General features: G+C 41.3%; 1 protein-coding gene across 1 annotated transcript in view; it reads left to right on the forward strand.

Moving 5' to 3' along the window:
• The window catches only part of shroom1 (shroom family member 1), a 75,567-nt gene that overhangs the window by 30,115 nt on the left and 20,971 nt on the right, over positions 1–24,481 (forward strand). The window contains exons 2-5 of the mRNA XM_072590539.1: positions 6,823–9,462; positions 11,490–11,557; positions 14,507–15,250; positions 17,046–17,504. Of these exons, the coding sequence (XP_072446640.1) occupies positions 6,910–9,462; positions 11,490–11,557; positions 14,507–15,250; positions 17,046–17,504 (3,824 nt within the window). The 5' untranslated portion in view covers positions 6,823–6,909. The remainder of the gene's footprint in view (positions 1–6,822; positions 9,463–11,489; positions 11,558–14,506; positions 15,251–17,045; positions 17,505–24,481) is intronic.

The following is a 24,481-nucleotide window of genomic DNA, read 5'->3' on the forward strand; positions in this document are numbered from 1 at the left end:
TTTATTGATGTTGGCTGTCTTTCTGTGGCAATGAGAGGTGTAGATGGAGGCAGTGGATGGGGGGTTAGCTAATGTGATGCTCTGGGTTGTGTTCATAACTTTCTGTAGTTTCTTACAGTCCTGGGCAGAGCAGTAGCTGTACAAAGCTGAGATGCACCCAGATTCAATGCTTTCTATGGTGTATCTATAAAGGGTGGTGAGGGTCCTTTATGGACATGATAAATTTCCTGAGCCTCCTGAGGAAGAGGAGTGGAGCAAAAGCCTTAGGATAAAGGATTGATCATTTAAGTCATGGACGAGGAGAACTTCTATACTGTGAGATAAAAATCAGTGGAAGTTTCTGCCTAGATGATTGTGAATGCTCCATCATTGAATATTGTGGAGAGGCTGGAAATCAGGCAGAGATAAAGAAAAACAAACACTGCAGGAGAGGGGCAGCTGGGGAAAAGAAGCAGCAGTGCCTGGGAAGAAAGAGGATAAATTGGTCGATAATTACAGCCAAAGGGAATTGCGGTGTCTATGGTAACATTAAAGATTACATTCAGCCCCTGAGAATCATAAGTAACACAAAGGAAGCAACCAAGGAAACGTGAAATAAGTTTTAATCTGCATTTGTACCAATTGACAATGGATGATGCAATGAAAAACAAACATCTGAGATTTGATGCTTACATGGGTTTAAGGTCAAAACATGTTTTCAGTCAGGCTTTCAAAATTCATTCAAATAATTAGGAAGGATACTGTTCTTTAACTTGCTTAGGAGAGGTGATCTCACTTCTCTCACGATGCTTCCGATTGGAGGCCTAAACTCCCAAGATTATTTTAGAATTCTTTCTAGCAGTGTATGTAGCGGATCACCGCTGATGGAATGCTGCTTATAATTTGACATGCTGCTGCTGTTTGGCTGCTCTCTCTCTTCACTCTCTAGTTGCAGTTGAACAGTACTAGGACAAGAATGTGGGTCTTTTTTTTTGTTAAATAAGGTATGTCAGCAAAGAAATATGTCATTCTAGCTCTCTGGTTATTCAAAGCCTCACGTCATTGAATTTTTCTGTAAGCCATTATTGCACCTACTCTTAACCAGTATCAGTCCTTCAGCTCTGCATTCTGGTGAGTTTTTTTTGTCTTTTCTTTTCCTTAAAGCTTTGAACGTTCAATTACCAAAATAACTGATTAGAATTCTCTGTGGTTATAATGAACGTGGTTTGCAGATTGGAGTGCAGTTCTACTTATTTGCTGTGTGCTTCTCTCAAGACACATAGTTCTGTAATTCTCTCTCATGCTGATATTTGCATCAAACGATATCACCATAGCTCTAAAGCATATTTATCAACTTGCATATCTGTGCACCAGTCTTTTAAGTGGGGCAAAAGATAATTGTGAAACCTGCTGGTATTTCTGCAACATGAAGAACATTGCAGCTGTACACAGTAGAGTTGTGTAAAGGCACTTTATTATGAATTATATCTTTTTATTTAAAAATATTGAAACATTATTCCACATGTGAAGACCAGTTGGATTCTGAAAAAGCTAACAAGGAGCCACTTGCTGCAGTTAGTTTATTTTTAAAGGTCAGTGTTGTCATGGTAATAAGTAGCAAGGAATTTTACCAAGTTTATACTTTCAGGCAGAGCACAACAAAATGACTAGTGATGAGACCATATTGATTCTATCTCACTTAAAATGCATTTTAATTTAAAACTTCAACATTTTTTATAAAAATCAGACACTAGAAATTTTCAAAATGGCTTCATCACATTTGCAGCGAAACTCCTATTGTGTCAACTCTTTAGATCGGTAATCCTGATTGTGCAGTAGTTGTATATTTATGGCTGTCCCAACATTTGTCACACTTCATCTGATGCAGCAGAGTTGTATCCTGCTAGGCAAAAAGGAAAAAGAAAAAGTTAAGAGTGAAACTTATTTATCACATCTTAAGTTGTCAATGTACTCATTGTCTATGTAGTACTTTTTTGGCATGTTCACTATTGTTCTGTAAGCAAAAGAATCAATAAGCTGCACACAGCAAAGCACTATAAACAGCGTGTGGGATAAATGATCCGTCCATTCATTTTGATCAGTTGATCGATCAGGATGATAGGACCAAGTGACCATTTTTACCTGAACAGGCAGACAGGGTGTTGGTTTAATACATCATCAGAAGCATGACAATTTTCACAATGCAACACTCCCTCAGCACACACTGACGTGCCAGCCTAGACTATGCATGAAAGTCCTGTAGTGTGACTTTTACCAATGTTCCCACAAGGCTGCATGCGTCTGCAGCCTTAGGAATCTGGAGGGTACCATGAAAATCCCTCATAAGTTGTTTCTTCAAAGATGCCAGCGTGCAACGGCAAAAAATAATAAAGGTAGACTGGGATTAAATACGTATAAACAGCCTGTAGCTGTGTGCCCAGGTGTATCACTGAGCTGTGGGCAAAGTTGACCTCAATCAGAAGTACAAGAGACAACACTGTGGCCAATGTCATTAATATTTTTGAGCTGGATACATTGCAAGTATGCACACCGGTTTTTAATTCCCTTGCACTCTCATGTCCTTTGGGGAGAAGAGGACACTGGACACCAGAGATAGTGTTTCATCAACTGATCAAGTGCCACATCTAGCCATATTGACACCAATAAAGGAGGCAGCCCTTGACTGACTGGAATAGCTGTGTAGGAGGCATTGGTGAGAATAAAGGAATGGCTACTAGGACCTGAACATCTCTGGATGATAGAGGTGAAATTTATTAATCTTTCCTTCATGCCAAAGCAGTAACTCTATATGGATCTGCTTCAATTGCACAGAGCAGACAATGGCAGAAAAACATTTGCAAACCCACCTTCTTGTGTCTCCCATTGGGCCAATTGTGGAGCAGCAGGCATTGCAGGCAAAAGTGACAATATCAGCACAATTTGGAAAGTCAGAAGGTGTACGTGAGGCTGCAGCGCCAGACCAGTCAAGGCCACCTTCCACCAGTGCAGACACATCAACTCTATGGGCCCTCAAGCAAACATGGAAAGGGTGGCACATGGTGAGCAGCAAATTAGGGAAGAGGTGAGGAAAGCTGTGGGCAGTGACCCTTGGAGGATGGACACAGCCATAGTATGATGATGGAGATCCACAGTCATGGGTGTCTCACACACAGTTTGTGTTCCTATAACAACCGTATGAGGCATGTGCAAATGTCATGTTCTCGGAGACTGTGCAGATTGTGGAGCAGACAATGGAGATGCCCGTTCATAACATTTTTTATTTTAGATTCCCTACAGTGTGGAAACAGGCTCTTCGGCCCAACAAGTTCACACTGACCCTCCAAAGAGCAACCCATGCAGACCCTTTCCCCTACATTTATCCCTGACTAATGCACCTAACACTACGGGCAATTTAGCATGGCCAATTCACCTAACCTGCACATCTTTAGACTTGGGAGGAAACTGGAGCACCCGAAGGAAACCCACGCAGACATGGGGAGAATGTGCAAACCCCACACACAGTTGCCCCAAGCTAGAATTGAACCCGGGTCCCTAGCGCTGTGAGGCAGCAGTGCTAACCGCTGAGTCACCATGCCGCCTGTATATGTGCTGCCCTATATCAGGCACATGACTGCATGAGCCTGTCCATTGAGAGCATGGCCAACCACTTGGAGAAGCGTGAGAGGTATCATGTAGAATGGATGCAGAAGTATTGCACTGACTTCCAGGCAATGAATGTCACTTTATGTAGCACTGACATGTCAAAGGCTCTGATGGCATAAATGATGTATGAACTGGGTACTAGGTATATTACAACTATTGGTCACCTCTAATATTCAAGCACCCATGAAGTGGTTGGTGATGAGTATGAGGGGGTCCCTTGGATGAAGCCATTGTGATCTGATGCCTCCTTGACCCCACCGATGAAGGCACCATCAGTGCAGGAAGGCTGCCTGGGAGTGGCTGCCTCTCCATGGCACCATGGCACCAAGGACAACTGCCAGAGTTATCTCAGCAGCCTACCATCACCTCAGCCTTTTCTACAGGGCAAATGCCCTGCAGGAGGAACACGCTCTTACTAGTGGGATAGTGCAAGGGTCAGTGATAGGTCTATTCTAAATGTTCATTACCTACTTAAATGATGTGGATGTGAAATTAATTAAATTTCCAAATTTGCTGATGACTCCAAACTGAGTGGGATCATAAATCGGGAGAAGGATACAAGGAGGCTTCAGGAGGACATAGACAGGCTAAATGAACAGCTCAGAACATAATAGATGGTAAATAATGTGAATAAGTGAAAAGTTTTTCATTTGGTACCAAACAAAAGGCAGAAGAATTCTTAAATGTTGAGAGCTTGGAAAGTGTGGATGTCCAAAGGGATCTGGGTATACTTGTCCATGAGTCATTAAAAGTTAGCATGTGATCGCAAAAAGCAATTAGGAAGGCAAATGATGTGTTAACATTCATTTCAATAGGGTTTGAGGATTTGAGAAATGAAGCTATCTTTCTATAATTGTATAAAGTCTTGGGGAGAGCTCACCTGGAGTATTATCTACAGTTCAGTCTCAAAGGAAGGATATAGTGCCACAAAGGGAGTTCAACGAAGGTTCATCAGATTAATCTCTGGGATAAGAGGATTGCTTTATGAGGAGAGATTAAAGGAACTGGGTCTATATTTCCTTGAGCTTCAAAGAATGAAAGGTGATGGGTGTAGGTTTGCTCGCTGAGCTATAGGTTTGATATCCAGACGTTTCATTACCTGGCCAGGTAACATCATCAGTGGCGACCTCCAAGTGAAGTGAAGCTGTTGTCTCCTGCTTTCTAATTATATGTTTGTCCTGGGTGGGTTTCCTGGGGCTTGTGGTGATGTCATTTCTGGTTCGTTCTCTGAGGGGTTGATAGATGGTATCTAGTTCTATGTGTTTGTTTATGACGTTGTGGTTGGAGTGCCAGGCCTCTAGGAATTCTCTGGCATGTATTTGCTTAGCCTATCCCAGGATAGATGTGTTGTCCCAGTCAACATGGTGGTTTTTTTCCTCCATGTGTAGGGCTATGAGGGAGAGAGGGTCATGTCTTTTTGTGCCTAACTGGTGTTCGTGTATCCTGGTGGCTAACCTTCTTCCTGTTTGTCCTATGTAGTGTTTGTGGCGGTCCTTGCATGGAATTTTGTAGATGACGTTGGTTTTGTCCATGGGTTGTACTGGGTCACTTGCATGAAAGGTGATCACACTGACACTTCAAAATTGTTACAAGTTGTGACAGAGTGGATGTACATAAGATGTTTCCCCTGGCTGGTGTCTCTAAAACCAGATAATATAATTTCAGAATAAAGAGTGGGCCATTTAAAATGGAGACGAGGAAGAATCTCTTCAAGGATGGTCAGCCTTTGGAATTATGTATCCCAGAGGACTGCGCGGCTCAGTCATAGTTTCTGTGTTGAACATACTCTAAGAGGTTTCTGGACCCTAATGACATTAAAGGATGTGGAGAAAGTGTAGTTAAGTGGGCATGGTGATAGGTGGTTAGCCATGATCTCATTGAATGGTGGAAGTAAGCTTGATGGGCTGAATAGCCTGCTCCTGTACCTCTGTTCCGGTCCATCAGCAGCAATTCAGTTATATACATTTGTGACAACTGAGAGATAAATGTTGTTTTATCTTCCTCCTTGAATACAACCAGCTGGTCTGACTTCGATTTACCTTCAGGACCGCTTACACTCAATCACATCTCAGTTTTGTAAAATTGTTTTTCCCCAAATTAAAACTTTTACTCTTTGACTACCCCTCTTTTTTTTTTAAATCACAACTCCGGATTACTACAATGAGAATGCTTTATAACTGATGGCCCTGTCACCTCCTCAGATTAATTCCCTCAAATCAAGTCCAAAATTGCCAATTTCTTTAATAAACCCCTTCTATTCTGGCCAAAAACAATCTGAACATGGTTTAAGAATTCTGCATTCTGTGTACATTTTACACTGAACACATGCCATTGCTCTTGTGTTTTGGTTTCCCATTCTCTTTATATTCCACCCTCTCACCCTGTTCCTTTTCTTGCTGTGTTGCTGCCAACTTTCAGATGAGCTGCTAAAGACTGAGATGCCTTCGTGTCCCAGGGAAGTCCAATGCAAGTTTGAGGAACAGCACCTTCGCTCTCTCCAGTTTTCTGGACTCAGTGTTTAGTTCAACAACTTGACATCATATGCTCTGCTTCCATCTTGTGTGAGATCCATTTTTCCTCCCTTTTTTGTTTTACTAAGCTAGTTTTCATCTTGTTTCCTTCTTACTCCCTTGCTAATGCATTCAGGTAGTTTTTATATATAATTTACACCTCATTTAGACACAACCTTTGTTTCCTCACTATATCCATTACTATTCTTTCTGGTTGTTGCATCATGGAACTTTTGTTATTTAATCTTCCCAGGTATTTGCTTGGCTCAGTTAATAGTACTGTTGCCCTGAGTTAGAAACTTGTGTACAAGCCCACTTTGTGACTTGAGTATTTTATTGATTTGCCTTTTTGTGCATTACTTGGTATTACTCGATTGCTAGGAGTGACTTATTTCAATTTACACATTCAAACTTTTACCCATTCAGGTTGGTATAAAAGTAAAATTGCTGAAAGGCTCTCAAGGTGAGCATTATTTCTTCGATCAATGATTTCCAACAAGCTGTCATTAGTTGCATTTTCAGTCCGTGGAAAGTTGCTGTATGCAAGGTTGGAACCTGCAATCTTTTATGTAATTAGATGTACTTCAGGATGCTATAGTGCAATAAGTTTGTGCACACTTTTTCTTTGCACCAGTGGTAAATGTTTTAATTGTAATTAATCTGTTTTCAGAAATTGGTTCATCCAAAGAAATCAGATGCATCTTTGAAGTCTCATTTGGAAATGATGCAGATCAGATTGTTGAACAGCAGTTGAAGAATGGATGGATTGGATCAAACAGAAGCCACCTCGAGTCCCTTCTCTCCTGACAGACTCACCAGTCACATAGATCAGTTCAACCACCAGCGTGGCAAAGGGGACTCTGGTTATAGTTCCTTCTCTACTTCGTTCAACACTCCAGAGTACTTGTCTCTAGCTCATTGCAGTGAGAGTCCCAGGCAATCAAGAAATGTGTTCTATCAGGGTCCTGATTCAGAGGCATTGCAGCATACTGACACAGTAGTCCGTGATGTTGGTGTTATGGGCAATGAAGAGAGACCTGTGTTCCCATCAATGGATAACTCCAATAGAAATGGTAATGATAGGAAGTTTAATTCGTCAAACCCACCTCCTCCACCAATGCGCCTTGATAGTTTCCTAGTTACAAAGCAGCATGATGGTCTTGGCAACAATTACAGCTACGATGGGCCTTGCCCCCCAAATGTGACCGAGAGGTCATCACTAACGGAGAGCAAGACACAGGGGGTGACTATCGCAAGTTACCACCAATCTGAGGTGACCACAAACCTATCTCCTGATAGAGTTCCTTCTAATCTTGGACAAACCCAGTCTCCTTGGTGTACTCCAACTTCAAACTTGGCTGGTTTTGTGCCAGAAAAACATAATCACTCACTTGAAGGTGCTGTCAATTTGCCTTCCAAAAGGACCGATAAGGCATCTCAAAACAACTCAAATGATTCAACTCCTTCCTTTGCCCATCACAGCTTTGGTGTCACACTTGACTGTGCAGAATCACAGCAACAAATGTACAATCTCCCACTGGCGCACAGAATTAAACATCCTGTTAGGCAGCAGCACCTCGATCTGTCACCTGTAGTAAATCTTAGTAGTGCTAGTGAAAGTAATCAAATTACAGTGCCGTATTGTTACACCAGCAGTGCACGTACAGAAACATCCACAAGAGAGTCCTCGCCAGCTGAAGGCATTTCAGGGCCTATCCAGGCAAAGGGCCTTGACAACACTGTGGAAGCATATAAATCTGAAGTACATTCTAAACTTCATGTAACTAGAGATTGCAAAGGTAGAAAGGAATCATTGGATCAGTTGAATACCAGCCATTTAGTTCTTTCATCACCTGGCATAGATTTGCAACCCACATGTGGAAAATTTGAAGTTGGAAGGCATAACAACACCAGCAGCAGTCAAATCTTCTACTGTGGACCCAGTGAAAATTCTCACAACCCTAAACTACATCCTACAGTGCCTGAGTCAGCAACGCAGAGCAAGTACATAAGCCAAAGGCAAATGAGAAATAGCATAGACAGTGCAGGATCTCAGGTACTTCCACATTCAGAGACAAGAATTGACCACAGCGTTTTAGCAGTGTCTAGGCCAGCAAGACAGGTATGTACAGAAGGTGTTATCACTGCTGAAAATACTCCCATGTTGCATCGTCTTACCTTCGAAAGCGCAAATATTGCTAAAAATGCAGCAGTGAATGCTAATCAGAAAAGACAATACATGGAGGAGCCAAAAGAGGCATATAATCAGAGAGACAGAAACCAAGACATGCGCAGGGGTGTCCAGAACAAACAGGAACAGTTTCACAAGTGCAAGAGTTCTTTGCAGCTCTTAGATGAATCGAACAAACTTAACCAATTGACTGAAGAATGTCCAGACACCTTTGGATCGCCAACTGATTCTTCTAAAATTGCTTATAGAGATCAAGTAAAGCATGCACAGACTATGGTCCTGAAGGAGACCTCCTTTAAACGTAGAGATCTTCAGTTTAGTTGGCCAAACCGGGCTAAGCAGAAGCCCACAGAGAGGCCAAGCATCACGCACTTCAAAACAATTTCTTTGACAGACCCAAGGCATTTCCTCGATGATCCAACAACCACAATGCCACCAACACAAGTATTACATGAGGACCTACCAGCTAAAGCTTTGGCTTCTGAGCATCAGGCTGCTCGTATAGGGAACAGGAAAAAACTGACATCTCAAGAGAAAAAGATCTATCATTCAGTACCTGAAAAAATAAATCAATTGGGTGTGCCAAATATTTCAAGAAAATGCTCTCCTTCATCAGAGCAGGACAGTAATTTCCCAAACCCACATGAAGAGAGAAGCATTGTATCTTCCAGGCAACAACTGTTTGAAACAACTTCCTTGGCAGCAAATACACCTGTGGCATTAAAGCAGATTCAGCACAAGGCCTTAGTTGAGTACATGGATCGCAAGAAAAGTCAGAGACCCTGTGGCATAGAACCCATATGTGAACAAACCCAAATGGCAAGGTCTATTGCACACTGGAGATTATCAGAGTGGAGTTCCAATGCATGTTCCAACCTCAGCTCTGCCAAAGGGCAGAACTTATCATGGGATGATTCCTTGGCAATGCCAGCTGTCTGCACTAACGTGTCTCTCAACAGCCAGTTAGGTCAGCCATTTGAAAACCACTACATTCAAAAGCAGGCAGATGACATTGTTATTTCTGGACCATTTGCCTCCACTGATAATTTGCCGGACCCACCAAAGTCTGTTCGTTCTGTTGGGCGCCCAAGATCAAAGTCATCCCCATTATCCTCACAGGTACGTATGTTAGTTGTGAGCTGAGTCATTTTGATTTGAGTTGTCCCTCTGAGCTTGTGTGGCACAGTTACTCCTGCTTTTGAGATGAGAAGCTCTGGCTTTGATTCCCACATCAGGACTGGTATCTTGTTCACTTCAAGAAAGCCAGTGTGTTAGCGAGTTTTGAGAAGATTTGTAGCTCAGGTTGAGGTTCTGGATGTAGGTTTGCTCGCTGAGCTGGAAGGTTCATTTCCAGACATTTCGTCACCCTACTAGGTAACATCTTCAGTGGGCCTCAGGGCGAAGCACTGTTGAAAATTCCTGCTTTCTATTTATATATTTCATATATAAAAGCATATTTATGAACATATAAATAGAAAGCAGGAATTATCAACAGTGCTTTGCCCTGAGGCGCACTGAAGATGTTACCGAGTAGGGTGACGGAATGTCTGGAAATGAACCTTCCAGCTCAGCGAGCAAACCTATATCCAAATCCAGCATGTATTGATGCTGAACCACGGCTCAGGTAAATGGGGAAAGTTAATGGCAGGAAAGGTGCCAAATGCACCTGCCAGGTCCAGAAAGCAGTGATGGATAAGAAGGGTGAGCAATTAACATTGTATAAAAAGAAAAGTGAACCTGCCACATGAATGCCAGATCCAGACCAAATGTTTTCCAAGTACAGGTCGTTCTGCTATAATGGGCATTTTGTCAACACAACTTTCCTATAACACGAATGACAAATTGGGGACACTGTTTCTAAAGCACAAAGTATTGGTTATAATGCGATTCTGGTCCCATTAGTTTAAATGGTGCTGCTGTTGTGCGATTTTCTTATAACACAGAATTGCACAAGAACTGAACTACTGCATTGTAGCAGAACTGACTGTAGTTTCTGGTCCTTTACTTGTCATTAAGGTTGAGGGTCAGAAGAAGGGGATCATAATTGTGAAAACAGTGAAGAAATATTTGCAAAAATGGCTGGAGACTGTAAACCCATTTGATTAGAGATTTTAAGATTTTTGTATTATCCTGTAACCTAAGTGATCAGGAATCTTTTTGTTCCAGAGCTCTGTTACTATATTAACCTCAGGAGAAGATGTAGAAAAATGCTGCTCCTCTTGCAAAATTGTTTTTTTATTTTCATTTTTTAACCACAATGAAATCTGAGTTTGAAAACAATTAATACTACATGTATTTACCATTTTCTATGGTAGTCCGTTCCAAATTCAAACCACTCTTCAAATAAAGAAACTTCTCCTTATTTCTGTATTGCACAAATTATTAAGCTGTACTGATGGCCCAAGTTTAGGATCTTCCCACCAGTGGAAACATTCTTGCTGTATCTACTCTGTTTCATCCATTCAGAATTTAAAAGACCTTGATCAAATCAACTCTAAATTTTTTCATTACAAAAGAGAAAATAAAATCTGTTCAGTGAGTGCAATCTCTCAGTTCTGGTACCATCCTAGTAAATCTTTCATCTAGTAAATATTTTACAATGTAGGTACTAGAAATGAGTACTGAATTGCCTCGAGGCTAGTGTTAGATTAGATTACTTACAGTGTGGAAACAGGCCCTTCGGCCCAACAAGTCCACACCGCCCCGCCGAAGCGCAACCCACCCATACCCCTACATCTACCCCTTACCTAACACTACGGGCAATTTAGCATGGCCAATTCACCTGACCTGCACATCTTTGGACTGTGGGAGGAAACCGGAGCACCCGGAGGAAACCCACGCAGACACGGGGAGAATGTGCAAACTCAAAACAGACAGTTGCCCAAGGCTGGAATCAAACCTGGGACCTTGGTGCTGTGAGGTAGCAGTGCAAACTCCACACAGTCACTCGCCTGAGGCGGGAATTGAACCCGGGTCTCTGGCGCTGTGAGGCAGCAGTGCTAACCACTGTGCCACCGTGCCGCCCAATTAGTTGTCCAATTAGTTTTTGCAAGTTTAACAAGTAAATTTCAAACACATTGAAATTAAACCAAACAAACCTAAGAGAATAAAAATGTTTTGATAAGGTTTGTTTTTCCCTGTTGCAGAAGGATTTGCCGCCTGGTCTAAGCCCAGAACCATTGGTGCAAATGCGTAACAGCAACACCACTTCCAGGTGAGTGACAAAATGTCAATGAAAAGTCTATGTCCTAAGCTTTAAGCTTCAATATTTGAGAGGCAGAACTGAAGTGGAAGGGTACTTCTCCCTGCTCTGATAATCTCCATCTGACCTTGTTTTCCAGCCTGAGAATCATTTCCAGATGGAAAGTAAATCTGTGGCTTCTGGAGTTGTGTTCATTTTGGAACAGAACCATGTCCCTTATCATAGCACAAGGAGAATTGACATGGATGAGTTGGGCCGAAGGGCCTCTTTCCATGCTGTATGACTCTATGACTCAATGAGCAGACAGCCAATGGATTGCTTATGCAAAAAAAACCTGTATTCCCTACAGTGCGGAAACAGGCCCTTCAGCCTAACCAGTTCATACCGACCCTCCAAAGAGTAACCCACACAGACCCGTTTCCCTCTGACTAATGCACCTCGCACTACGGGCAATTTAGCATGGCCAATTCACCTTACCTGCACATCTTTGGACTGTGGGAGGAAACCGGAGCACCCGGAGAAAACCCTCGCAGAAAACGGGGAGAATGTGCAAACTCAAAACAGACAGTTGCCCAAGGCTGGAATCAAACCAGGGACCTTGGTGCTGTGAGGTAGCAGTGCTAACCACTGAGCCATCATGCCGCCCATGAATGTTCTTCATGGTCACAAAGCAACACTCTGAATGTACTCATTTGGACCCCTCTTTCAGTCCTGTCGTCTGAATTCTAAGACTGGATAGGTGGTTCAGGTACCGACCATGGCAATGCAAATAGCAGAAACTATGACCAAAGTCTTTTTCTCATTTGTATGTCTCATTGTTGGCCATGATTTCTCCTGCTGGTACAAATCTGGAGAAAGCAGTGGGCAGCCATTCGCACAGTGATGATCATCCATAAGTTATTTTCCACCTCTGCCTGTTTAAAATCCACCAAGTATTGTTGTAGAGAGAGAGCCAGGAATTGAAGCACCTATTCATAGCTAGGTCAGCACAGTGGTTATGTCAGCCTGGTATGACTTTACATTATCATCTCATATACTGAGGAAAATCAGTAGGTCAAATACATTTCAAGTGTTGAGGGGACCTCTTTATGTTACCTCTTATTGGAAATAACATACAATCAAACAACATAAAAGGTATTGAATGTGATGGATAGTTTGAATATATTCATTTTTATAAGTTGGGAACAAAATCAATACTAAATTATTTTGAAATAACTATAAACCACTTAAGGCAATGACTGCAGAAATTATAACTGTGTGAATCAGCAGTTTATTCTATGTAGGGATATTGTCCCCAAATATCTGTAGCTATTTCACTGACAAGTGCTCTAACTTGAGCCATCACAAAGGGAGATATTGAGGGGGCAGATGTAGTTGCTTCCTGAAGGGAGTCTTCAGTGAACCAGATTTCTAGAAGGAAGATGATAGGAGATTTTATTTTAGGGAGTAGGGATTTACCTTAAATTAGGGGCGAATTTGTCTTCACTATTATCTGAAAAACATTTGGGAATTTATCAGTGAAACTTGGGGAGGGAAGAAGATTGATCTGTAAATACAGATTATAATGAAATTGCACAGTGCATTGGTGAAACTGCACTCTGAATTCCACGTCTAGTTCTAGTGGATTAGAAACCAGGAAAGCATTCAAGCAATTAAGACAGTGGAGAAATTGACCCATAGTGTCAAAGTTTTGAGTGAAGTTAAAAGACTGGAATGATCTTGTTGAGATTATAAGAATAATTCAGACAATAGAAAAGCTCAGTTCTTAATATTCCTGGAAATCGAGCTGTGATGGTATGTTCGAACCAGTGAAAGGTAAATTGAAGACTCATTGTCAGATGCAAAACCAGAAATTGCTGGAGAAACCCAGCAGGTTTAGCAACATCAGTGGAGAGAAATCACTTCTTTCTGTCCATAGAAGTTTTTCCAGCAATTATGTTTTTGTTTCAGATTTCAGGCATCTGTAGTTCTTTGTTTTAATTCATTATCAGATGACTTTTTGTGCATGAAGTGATCAATGCATTCAATGAGTTCCCTGGAGTGGCCTGGAATTATTTGAGGAACTATTGGCTGCTGTAGGAGGGGTAAAACTATGGTATTTCTGTATGGAAAGTCTAAGATGGTCCAATAGTCTTCCTTCTCTGCAGTAATGGAAATTAAGGGAGGGCTATAGAGAGAAAATTTGAGGAGTGGGAGTCATTGAGATAGCCATGTGGTCATAATAGGTTGAATGGTCTTCTTCTCTGCTGTGACCATTCCTTAATTCTGTTGTTAGAATTAGAGAACCCTAGAGAAATTCAGTCATTCACCAGCAGAGGACGCTGTAAACCCTGTCTTCACACATGTAGGAAAATTGTATATGGTCATTATCATTGGATTACCATCCTCTGTGCATTATTGAGTTGATTTTACTGTAATTATTTTCTGATATTACAATTCTACTCTTAGCCAGTTGTTATTACAGCTCCGTTAGGAATTGCTTTATCTGGAATTTAAATAAAACCAGACGAAATAGGAGCAGGAATAGACCCACTCAAGCCTGCTCTGCCAGTCAGTACAATCATAGCTGGTCTCATGTGACCTCAACTCCACTCTTTCTGCATGACCCCATAACCCTTGATTCCCATATCAATCAAAAATCTGTCCAACTCAGCCTTGAATTATTCAATCATTCAACCTCCAGTACTTCCTGAGGGTAAGGACTACAAACACGAAGGATCTTCAAGAGAAGAAATTACTCCCCTTCTCCATCATAAATGGCAGATGCCATAATTTGAGACCGTGATTGGATATTCTAGATTTCTCCCCATGTGGGTATTTCACATGTCAATGATGTGGGTGTAAAGGTGAGAAAATGTTCTAATCTTGGTTCTGCTTGAAACTTGTCAATTGTGTGACATAATGTGCTCCAATTTTGTATTCACAAGCTAAATCTTCCAAATTTGTAATGTTCCTTCTTAGATCTGCTTCTGGTAAAATCAGTTCTGTAACTGATCGGACGACTTATTCAAAATGTCACGAAAATAAGCGTAAAACCATGGCACCCAGCAAGGGCATGCTTGCAAGACAAAGAGGAATGTCATTGGATGAATTCCAGATGTCAAGAGTTGAAAGTCCCCCATTACTGAGCAGAAGTTCTGACCAACTCCACCACTCTGTGATTGACAATGAACTAGAATCCCAAACTGGAAATATGGGACCTCCAGAAAGATCCAGTGGAACTCCAACTAACTGGAATAAGGCGGCGCTGACATTGAAACAAGAACCCCCAACACTATCAAGATTGCCTTCCCCGAAACAAGATGGGATTAAATTGAAGCAGGAAGGTATTAAGTTAGGATCTAACCAGGTTTCAGCTGTCACTGTCTTTGAGACAGATTCTAATGTGACCAAGGCTCATACAGGTTCTTCTGCAGAATCTCCATCTTCTACATCCCCATCTCCACATTCCAGGCTGCAATCTCCACGAAGGAATTCAAGAGATCGGGCGCATTCCCTTTCATCCCTGTCCCCCTCGAGAGATGATGTGTTTCTTGAGGATTCTTCTGTAATATCAGAAAACAGTAAGACAGATCCTTGTTCAACATCTGAAAACATTTCTGTTCACTTCAGTATCACACAACAGCATCGGACAAAAAGGTTTGAATCTTCACCCATGGAAATGGCAACAAATAAAGAAACCAAATTGGTTACACAATCGGCCAGGTAAGGTGGCAAAAGCTGTTCATTATTCACGGCAAATCCTTGCTATTCTTTATCTAGATTTTCTGTATAGTATTGCAATTTTTAAAAAATCATCTAACAACTGTCTGTGTGGAGTTTGCACATTCTCCCCATGTCTGTGTGGGTTTTCTCCGGGTGCTCTGGTTTCCTCCCACAATCTAAATATGGGCAAGTTCGGTGCGTTGGCCATGCTAAATTGCCCATAGTGTTCAGGGATGTGTGGGTTAGGGGTAAATGTAGAGTAAAGGGGTTTGTGTGGGATACTCTTCGGAGGGTCGGTGTGGACTTGAAGGACCTGTTTCCACTCTGTAGGTACTCTATGAAATTACCTGACAGCCAATTGCTAAAGAAACTCAGCAGGTCTAGCAGCATCTGTGGAGAGAAAGCAGACCCTTCTTCACTGGACTCAAAATGTTAACTCTGCTTTCTGTGCACAGATGCTGCCAAACCTACGGAGTTTCAACAGCAATTTCTGTTTTAGTTTGAGATTTCCAGCATCCATGGTTCTTGGCTTTATTTTAGATGTAAAAAGTTAAGCATCTTAATTCAATTTGGCTTCGGATATGGTACAGTTTCAGCTGTAAATATAAAATGTCGTATTCGGGACAAGGTGACCCTGTTGAATAGATTTAAGGTTTCCTTTACTGCTTGTTTTACACCTGTGAGAATGTCTGTTGATAAATACAGGATATGGGTGAGTTTGGCATCCAAATTGTTACTCCTCAAAGTACCAATTTGTTGCAAGTGAATATTGATGCTGCTCAAAGGATTAATTAGAGTTGGAGGTGAGGAGTAGTCTGATGCTGTTGTGCGAAGACAGAACCCTCACTGTTAGTACATGTGGCCTCAAGAATTCCTAATTTAGCAGTGCCAGTGAGATAAGCAATATCTTCTTTTATAAAGCGAGAGATCAATTCCAACCCGAATGATAGATTAGATTACTTACAGTGTGGAAACAGGCCCTTCAGCCCAACAAGTCCACACCGCCCCGCCGAAGCGTAACCCACCCATACCCCTACATCTACATTTACCCCTTACCTAACACTATGGGCAATTTAGCATGGCCAATTCACCTGACCTGCACATCTTTGGACTGTGGGAGGAAACCGGAGCACCTGGAGGAAACCCACGCAGACACAGGGAGAACGTGCAAACTCCACACAGGCAGTTGCCTGAGGCAGGAATTGAACCTGGGTCTCAGGCGCTGTGAGGCAGCAGTGCTAACCACTGTGCCACCGTGCCGCCCACGTGAAAGCTACTTCTCAATCGGAAATACAATTTATGAGGAAAGTCTGTTTTATTTCAGCTGTTTTGAGAAACTAATTTTAAAACAAATTGACTTCTACACAAGCCCAAGAATATATCAAATGTTCATATAATACATTTTTTTATTTTCTGTGAACCAATCTTGCTTGGTAGAATTTTATTAGCTCAAGGTTCTGTCAACAGTGCCCATCAACATCTATGCTTTAAGGCTTACCAAGAGAAATCTAATGACATTATAGGGGAATACCTTTCCCAGCACTACTTTCCTTTTGTTTTTTTATCCATTGCAGAAGCGTAATTGTAGCTGCGGGCCTGAAATGCAAAGCAGACACTTGTGATGGGTGTGGTAGATGGATAGAAGAGAGTTCCTAATTCAGGATGTTAATGCCTCTATTATGAATCTGAGATGCTTTCCAAATGTCATTTTAATTGTAGCTATTTGACATGATTCCAGAGGTTTTTTTTCTAAGAATTCACTGTCAACAAGGGAATCTGTTCATCTAAATTTCAGAGAAAATGGTGAAGAAAATCATAACAGGTATATGTCAACGGGGTCGGGACTTTCATCAAACTGTTCAGACCTCACTATTGAAAGACCTATGTCAACCTCCATGGCACAAGTTGCAAAGTCTGCTGAGGACAAAAGTGAGACCAATCAGCCATTTCCAGTGAAGGACCATCAAGACAATAGGGAAGAGCCATCTCCACAGCTTTCAAAAGATCCGGGGACAAACTCTGTCCATGTAAGGGTGAAGACAAAAACTCCTGAAGACCTCAGAATCGAGGAGCTTATAAAGGAAATGATAAATGAAGATCATTCACTAGCAGATGTGTTCGATCCCAACCCTACAAGGAAAACTATAATGGATCTTGTGACAGAGTTGTTTCAAAAGGATACTTTGGTGCTTGAGGCTTGTCAGAGGAGACAACAAATGTACAGTCAGGGAATGGAGAAGGAAACCAAGAATAAGTAAGTAAATTAATTACACTTTTCGATATGTAACTTGTGAATAAATTATGTGAAATGATTACTGAAAAGGTAAGTGAGCTAAATGAAATCTTTAAGTTCTCAATGATGATTTTGGAACACAATCCATCATGCTTCTTTTAGGTACAAAAGAGATTTTAACTCTAGCAGTATTGCACTGAGCTGTCCAAGATTGAAGCTGAGCTGCTCTTCTTTCAATTTTTAATATTTCCTTTCATAGGAGAGTAGGAACATGGAATTTAAAAGTGGGTGTAGGTCTTTGAGCCATTTATTTTAAATATGATCATCCAACTCCGTACCCTGTGCCTGTTTTCTCCACGTACCCTTTGATCCCTTTACTTCTAAGACCTATATCTACACCTTTCTAGAAAGCCTTCATTGTTTCTGTGGGTTAATATTCAGGTATCATCAATACATCAATTAAAATATGGAGCTGGAAAGGTACAGCGGGTCAGGCAAGTTGAAATTTCAGGTTGGGACCCCGATCAGTCAACATTTTATCAACTCTGACTTCCAGCATCTGCAGTTCTTACCATCTCTGAGTCGCTGAAAACCATACTGTGAAGCCTCTTCAAACCAGCTTTGAAGACGTTTTCCTAATCCCTCCATAAAGATCTCAGTGGGTCTCTCTTCCACTGCTACTCCCAGGTTACCTCCTCTGCCCAGTCCTGATATAGGGTCCTGACCTGAAAAGTCAACTTTCCTGCTCCTCCGATGCAACCTTACCTTCTGTGCCTTTCTAGCTCCGCATTTTATCGACTCTGACGTCCAGCATCTGTAGTCCTAACTGTCTCCAAATCACCAATACATCAGTACAGGGGCAGGACCAACATGGAAGGAGGGTTGGACAGTGTTTAGTGGATGGTGGGGTATGAACTGATGCATTACAAAATGGGTTCCAAGCAAGAATGGCTGCGCAGTGCTGTTTGCAGTGTCTACTAATATCCAGTAACAACCGCTTAGTTTTTTTGTATGATATGGAAATGGAAACACTGAGCAGGAGTCTATATTTTTAAATAATTTTGATACAAACGTGATTTAGGGGCAGCAGGAGGCCACTCACCCCTCAAGCCTGCCTTATGAATAAGGACATGATTGATCTGATTCCCCTCTACCCCCTACCCAGGAATTTCACCCCCTTACTTATCAAGATTCTATGCATCCTAAATATTGAAAGACACTGCTTTCATGGCCTTTTGAGGAAGAGCGGTTCAAAGTCTCATGAATGTCTGAAAGAAAAGAATTATCATCATCTCTGTTTTAGCTGGGTAACCCCTATTTTTAAACAGTGTTTCCTGATTCTAGATTCTCCCAAAATAAATTCCTGATGAAGGGCTTTTGCCTGAAATGTCGATTCTCCTGCTCTTTGGATGCTGCCTGACCTGCTGTACTTTTCCAGTGCCATACTCTCGACACTAACCTCTGGCATCAGCAGTCCGCACTTTCGCCTTTTTTTCTACATGCGCCTTGTCAAGGCACCTCAGGATTTTAAATGTTTCAATCAAGTCACTTCTTACTCTTCTAAACTCCAACAAATAGAAGCAGAGCCAGTCTAACCTTTCCTTTAAGACAGCATGTCCATGATTAATCTAAACCTTGCCTACATACAACCCATCCCTTTGTAGACTTCTAATGTCCTCTTCGCAAATTAGTTTCCGACCTATCTTTGTGTCATCATCAAATTTAGCAACCAAACCTCCGGTCTCTTCATTCAAATCATTTACATAAACAGTAAAAAGTTCTGGTCTCAACACTGACCCCACTGTCACACCACTCATTATATTACATAGACTAGAAACTAGACTGAATGTATTTGAACCAAATTCTGAGACCAGTATTCTATGGCACTAACTGCTCAATCTCGTGTGGCTGTACGCCACATGTCCCTCTAAGAAGTTGGACGCGGACCGCTCGGGGTCGCGTAACTATTTAGCATGTGGGAGTCTCGTTCGTTATTGGAACAGACAATACTAAATCTGGTTTTGACCAACAGGATGGGATTAATTGCTGATATAATGGTGAAAGTGCCTTCGAATAACTACAATGAAAGAATTTTACGTGCTGACTAATACCTGGAATGAGAGAATTGCCTCTGAGGAAAGGGTAGACAAGCTAGACCTGTATTCCCTGGAGTTTAACAGAGTCAGATGTGACTTGATTGGACTGTATAAGATCCTGAGGGGAATTGAACAGGTAGATGTGGAAAGGAATTTTTTTTTTCTTGTGGTAGAATCTGAGACTAGGGATCATAGCTTAAAAATAAGGGGTCACCTACTGAAGATAGAAGATGAGGAAACAATCTTTTCTCTCAGAGGTTTGTGTGTCTTTGAATCTTTTAATATTTTTTAGGCAGATGTAGACAGATTCTTGATTGCCAAGGGGATTTAAGGTTATCGGAATATGCAAGAATGTAGATTTGAGGTTAAAATCAGATCAGATCAGTCGCGATCATACTGAATAGCAGAATAGATTCAAAAGAATGAGTGTCCCACTCTGTTCCTTGTTCATGTCTTTGTATGTTTCTACATCTGGCTCCCCTTCATTCATAAATTGGTTAAATGTGATTTTTCTTTCACAAATCAATGTTCACTGTGTCTGAGTACTTTGAATTTTTCCAAGTGCCCATCTACACTATCTTTTAAAAACAGCTTCTAACACCTTCCCTGTTACAGATATTAAGCAAATAGGTCAATAGTTTCAGAATTTCTGTCTCCCTTTTTGAAAAACAAATAAAAACTTCCCCAAGTCTAGGGAAGTTTGTAAACTAAAAACAAGTACATCAACTATCACACTAGCCAAACTTTTGACCTGCTATCCATCTTTGCAAAACTATGGTGCTTTTTCAATAATTTTGATACTATATTTAACATTTCTGGCTAAGCGGAGATAGTGAGTCCCACCCTTGGATTTTTTTCTTTCTTGTTGTATTTAATGAGTGTATTCTGAAATGTCCCCTTAAATATCAGTCACTGCATTCCCATTCACCTATTCCTTAAACTAATTTGCCAATTCACTTCTGCTACTGCTTTTGTGCCTTCACAATTGCTCATTATTTACATTTTAAATACCAACCTTGGACCCATTTTTCTCTCTTAAATTAAATGTAAAGATCAGTTATAAGGATTGCTATTACCTACTGGAACCTTCCCTGTGAGGTCATTATTTACCCATCTTGCTTTTTTGGTCACCAGAGTAAGGGCTACTCTCTCACTAGAGAGAAGCCACTGGTGGCAATTTAACCTGAGGGCCACCAGAAGACCTCAGGTAAGAGAAGAGGTTGGGAAGGAGAGTCCTTCATGGTAACCTCAAACCAGTGATGGGAAACGAACCCAAGCTGTTTGCATCACACTACTCTGTAAACCAACAATCCAGCCAACTGAGCTAAACCGATTACCCCTATTGTTACATAGTAACAGAACTAGTAAAGGCATCTCTCTGGTTGGCTCCAAAATGTACTGTTCTGAGAAATTATCCTGAAACCTTTCTAATAATATGCCCCCTGCTAGGCTACCTTTGCCCATCTGACTTTTCCAGACAAAAGTCCCCCACAATATCTTCACACCATTCTGACAAGCACCCATTACTTCTTTCTTCATATCCCATCTTACTGTGTGGTTACTGATAGAGGGCCTATTCACCAATCCCACAAGTAACTTCTTCCCTTTATCATTTCTCAGTGTAACTCGAACCACTTCTACATCCTCCTTACTTGATTTTAGGTCATCCCTGTCTATTGTGCTAAAAGCATTATTAATTAACAGAGCCACTTCTCTATCTTTTCCTACTTTCTGTCGTTTCTAAATTTTGATTGTGATGCCCCAATCTATGTCATTTTATGTCTGTAATAACTCCTGAATTAAGTTTACTTGTTTCTCTTTGCATTATTAATTCTTCTGTTTTACTTTGAATGTTGGGTGCTTTCAGATATATATAGCCTTCAGTTATGTCTTTTTACTATTCTTGTAATTTTTAGCCTTGTCTGTTGATCTATCTTAGATCTATACTCTAGGGTGGGTTCTCATTTCCCATATTAATATCTTACTCTCTTGCTTTGTCTTTATTATTTGATTTACCACACCTTCTCAAAATTGAGTGCGTGCCCCACAACTTATTTATTTCTTAAAATATTTTTATTGGAAAAATGTTTTTCTTTACAAAATTATAAAATTGCAAAAATATGAAAATATAACATTGTAACAACAAAAACACCGATAACAATAAACCAACTACTCTACAAAAGAACTCACAACTACACTCATTACACATCAATAAATAAATAAGTAAATTAATAATGCCGCTTAGCGTAACAAGACCTCCGCTCTCAACCTTCAAGAGTATCAATTATTAAACCCACATTTGCTCGAAATTCTTCCTCTCAGGACATTAGGCTTATTAAGCCAAACTACCATGGCTAGACAAAAGTGCCAATTAAAGCGGCAGACAGATCTCCTTCCGAATAATTCAAAAATGGCTGCCATGGCCTATCAAAATTGTCCATTTTCTGGTGCACCATGTTTGTAAGAAAGTCCAAAGGAATGTGTTCCATAATTAACTTACGCCACCCCGACAGACCGGGGGGGTTCTCAGTCAGCCAGCACATCAGAATTTTCTTCCTCGCACAAAAAGTGAGGATGCTAAAAAGCTTTCTCCCATGTACATCTAAGGGAAATAAATTCAGCAAATTCAGGAGAAAAGAAACCGGGTCCACCTTAACTTTGGTCCCCGAGACCCTCTATTACTCCTGCCGCAGCACATACGGAGCCGGCAGCAGGACCACAAACAATGAGTGAGGGTACCTTATTTATTTTACATTGGGGCACATTGAAGATGCACCCTGCTTAGATTTTGCAAGACAATCTCTGGCCAGATGAGCCCTATGAAGAATCTTTAACTGCATAGCATGGATCCTATTACATATTGAAATCTTCCTTCCACTCTCACAAATGTCCTCCCAAGATTCCGGAGTGATCTCCACTCCTAACTCTCTCTCCCAGACCTCCCGTAATTGCTCGATGTCACCAAAGGAACCTCCCCTCAACAAATGACAGAGTACTCACTGAAAGAGTGCTCTTAGCCTGAACCATCCTCTTTTCTGTATCAGATCTATAACACTCAGTTAGTCTCTTTATGGATAAAATCTCTCAACTGAAAAAAAGCAGAAGAGGTCCCTGCTTGATAATCCATACTTATGAGTTAATTGATCAAATGACATTAGTGTTTCATCTTCAAACAGGTCACCCAAACAAGAGACCCCCCGGTCTGTCCAGGACTTAAACCCAGGATCCATTGTCCCTGGCTGGAAACCTGGCATACTGTGGGAGCGTGGAAAGATGTTTTAGATATAATACCCTCCATTTGTCTCATTGCCCTTCACGCTTTGACAATGTTAATAACTACTGGATTGCGGCAATGTTCCGCAGTTATCCTCATTTTATCCAGAAACAGCAGGTTAATAAGAGGGAGGCCTTAATGTCCAACCATATCAACGCCGAGTCTTCACAGGCCCAATCACTCACTAAAGATAAAAGGGAGCTCATTTGATATCTTCTGACATCCGGGAGATCCATTCCTCCCAACCCCTGGGACATTTGTGATTTTGTAAACTTGATAAGGGGACGCGTATGGAGTCAAATAAAAGAACTAAACCAACCACTTAATTTCTGAAACATTTGTTTCAGAAAAAGCAGGGGAAGCATCCACAGAAGGTATAATAAGTGAGGAAGTACATTCATTTTAACAAGAGCAACTCGACCTAGCCATGATATTGGAAGCACCCCCCCCCGCCACCGTCTTTGAAGGTCTTGTTTCATCTTGTCAAATAAATGAACAAAATTAGCCTTGAAAAACTGATCAAAGATAGGGGTAAGAGAGAGGCCCAAATGAAGAAAGCCTTCCTGTGCCCACTTAAAGGGGAACCCACCTTCCATGTCTGGCATTCCCCTAAGGCCCCACCTCCCATAGGCATAGCTTCCGATTTTGAAAAATTGATCTTGTAACCTGAGAAAAAGCCAAATGAATTAATACATTGTATCAAAAAGGGCACCGAACCTGCTGGGTTCGAAAGAAAAATGAGAACATCATCCCTATCTTTGGGGTAGCTATACCCATCTAGTAAACACTTCACCCATGCGAAACTGCCTCAGAGTATAAAAAAGATATGACCACTCCACCCAGTCAAACACCTTCTCTGCCTCCAAGGAAACCACCAACCCTTGAACTGACTGTTGCTGGCACACTTCAGTCATGTTAAGCAGTTACCTAACATTATTAGAAGATCTGTGACCCTTTATAAAGCCTGTCTGATCCTCCTTAACAATAGGGGGCAGCACCCCTTCCAAGCTCAATACCAGAATGTTGGATAAAATTTTAAAATCAGAGTTTAAAAGCGAGATGGGTCTGTAAGAAGCACAGTCTTCCGACTCTTCCCGTTCTTGAGGATAAGAGAGATAAGAGAAATCCCAACTATATGAATAGTTATACATGTCTAGCATCGGTCCTGAGAGTATGTTTACAAATTCTTTCTAAAACTCATAGGGCAAGCTATTAGGGCCAGGGCTTTTCCACGTTGAAATTGTCTCACTGCCTCCTATATTGCTTGGGCAGTTAGCGCAGCACTAAGGAGAGACACACCAGGAAGATCCAAATTCCTAAAAAAAACTTCATTTTATCCCATATGTCCTCACAGCACTTAGACTGGTAAAGTTCAGAGAAAAACCTCCAAAATGCCTCATTGATCTTTTTAGCATTGTAAGTAAGAGTCCCATTCCCTTCCCTAATAGAAGCAATAGACTGGGAGACATTCTTCTTCCTGATCAAATATGCCAAGTATTTACCCGGTCTATCACCATGCTGAACACCCTCTGCTTCGCGTTAGCATGGGGTTTAAGGTGGATCAGAGAGCTGTGATCTATTGCAGCTTAGTCACTGACAGTCTACTGTAATATGCCATCTCAGCTGCC

This window comes from Chiloscyllium punctatum, chromosome 20 (genome assembly GCF_047496795.1).
Source record: "Chiloscyllium punctatum isolate Juve2018m chromosome 20, sChiPun1.3, whole genome shotgun sequence".
NCBI lineage: Eukaryota > Metazoa > Chordata > Chondrichthyes > Orectolobiformes > Hemiscylliidae > Chiloscyllium > Chiloscyllium punctatum.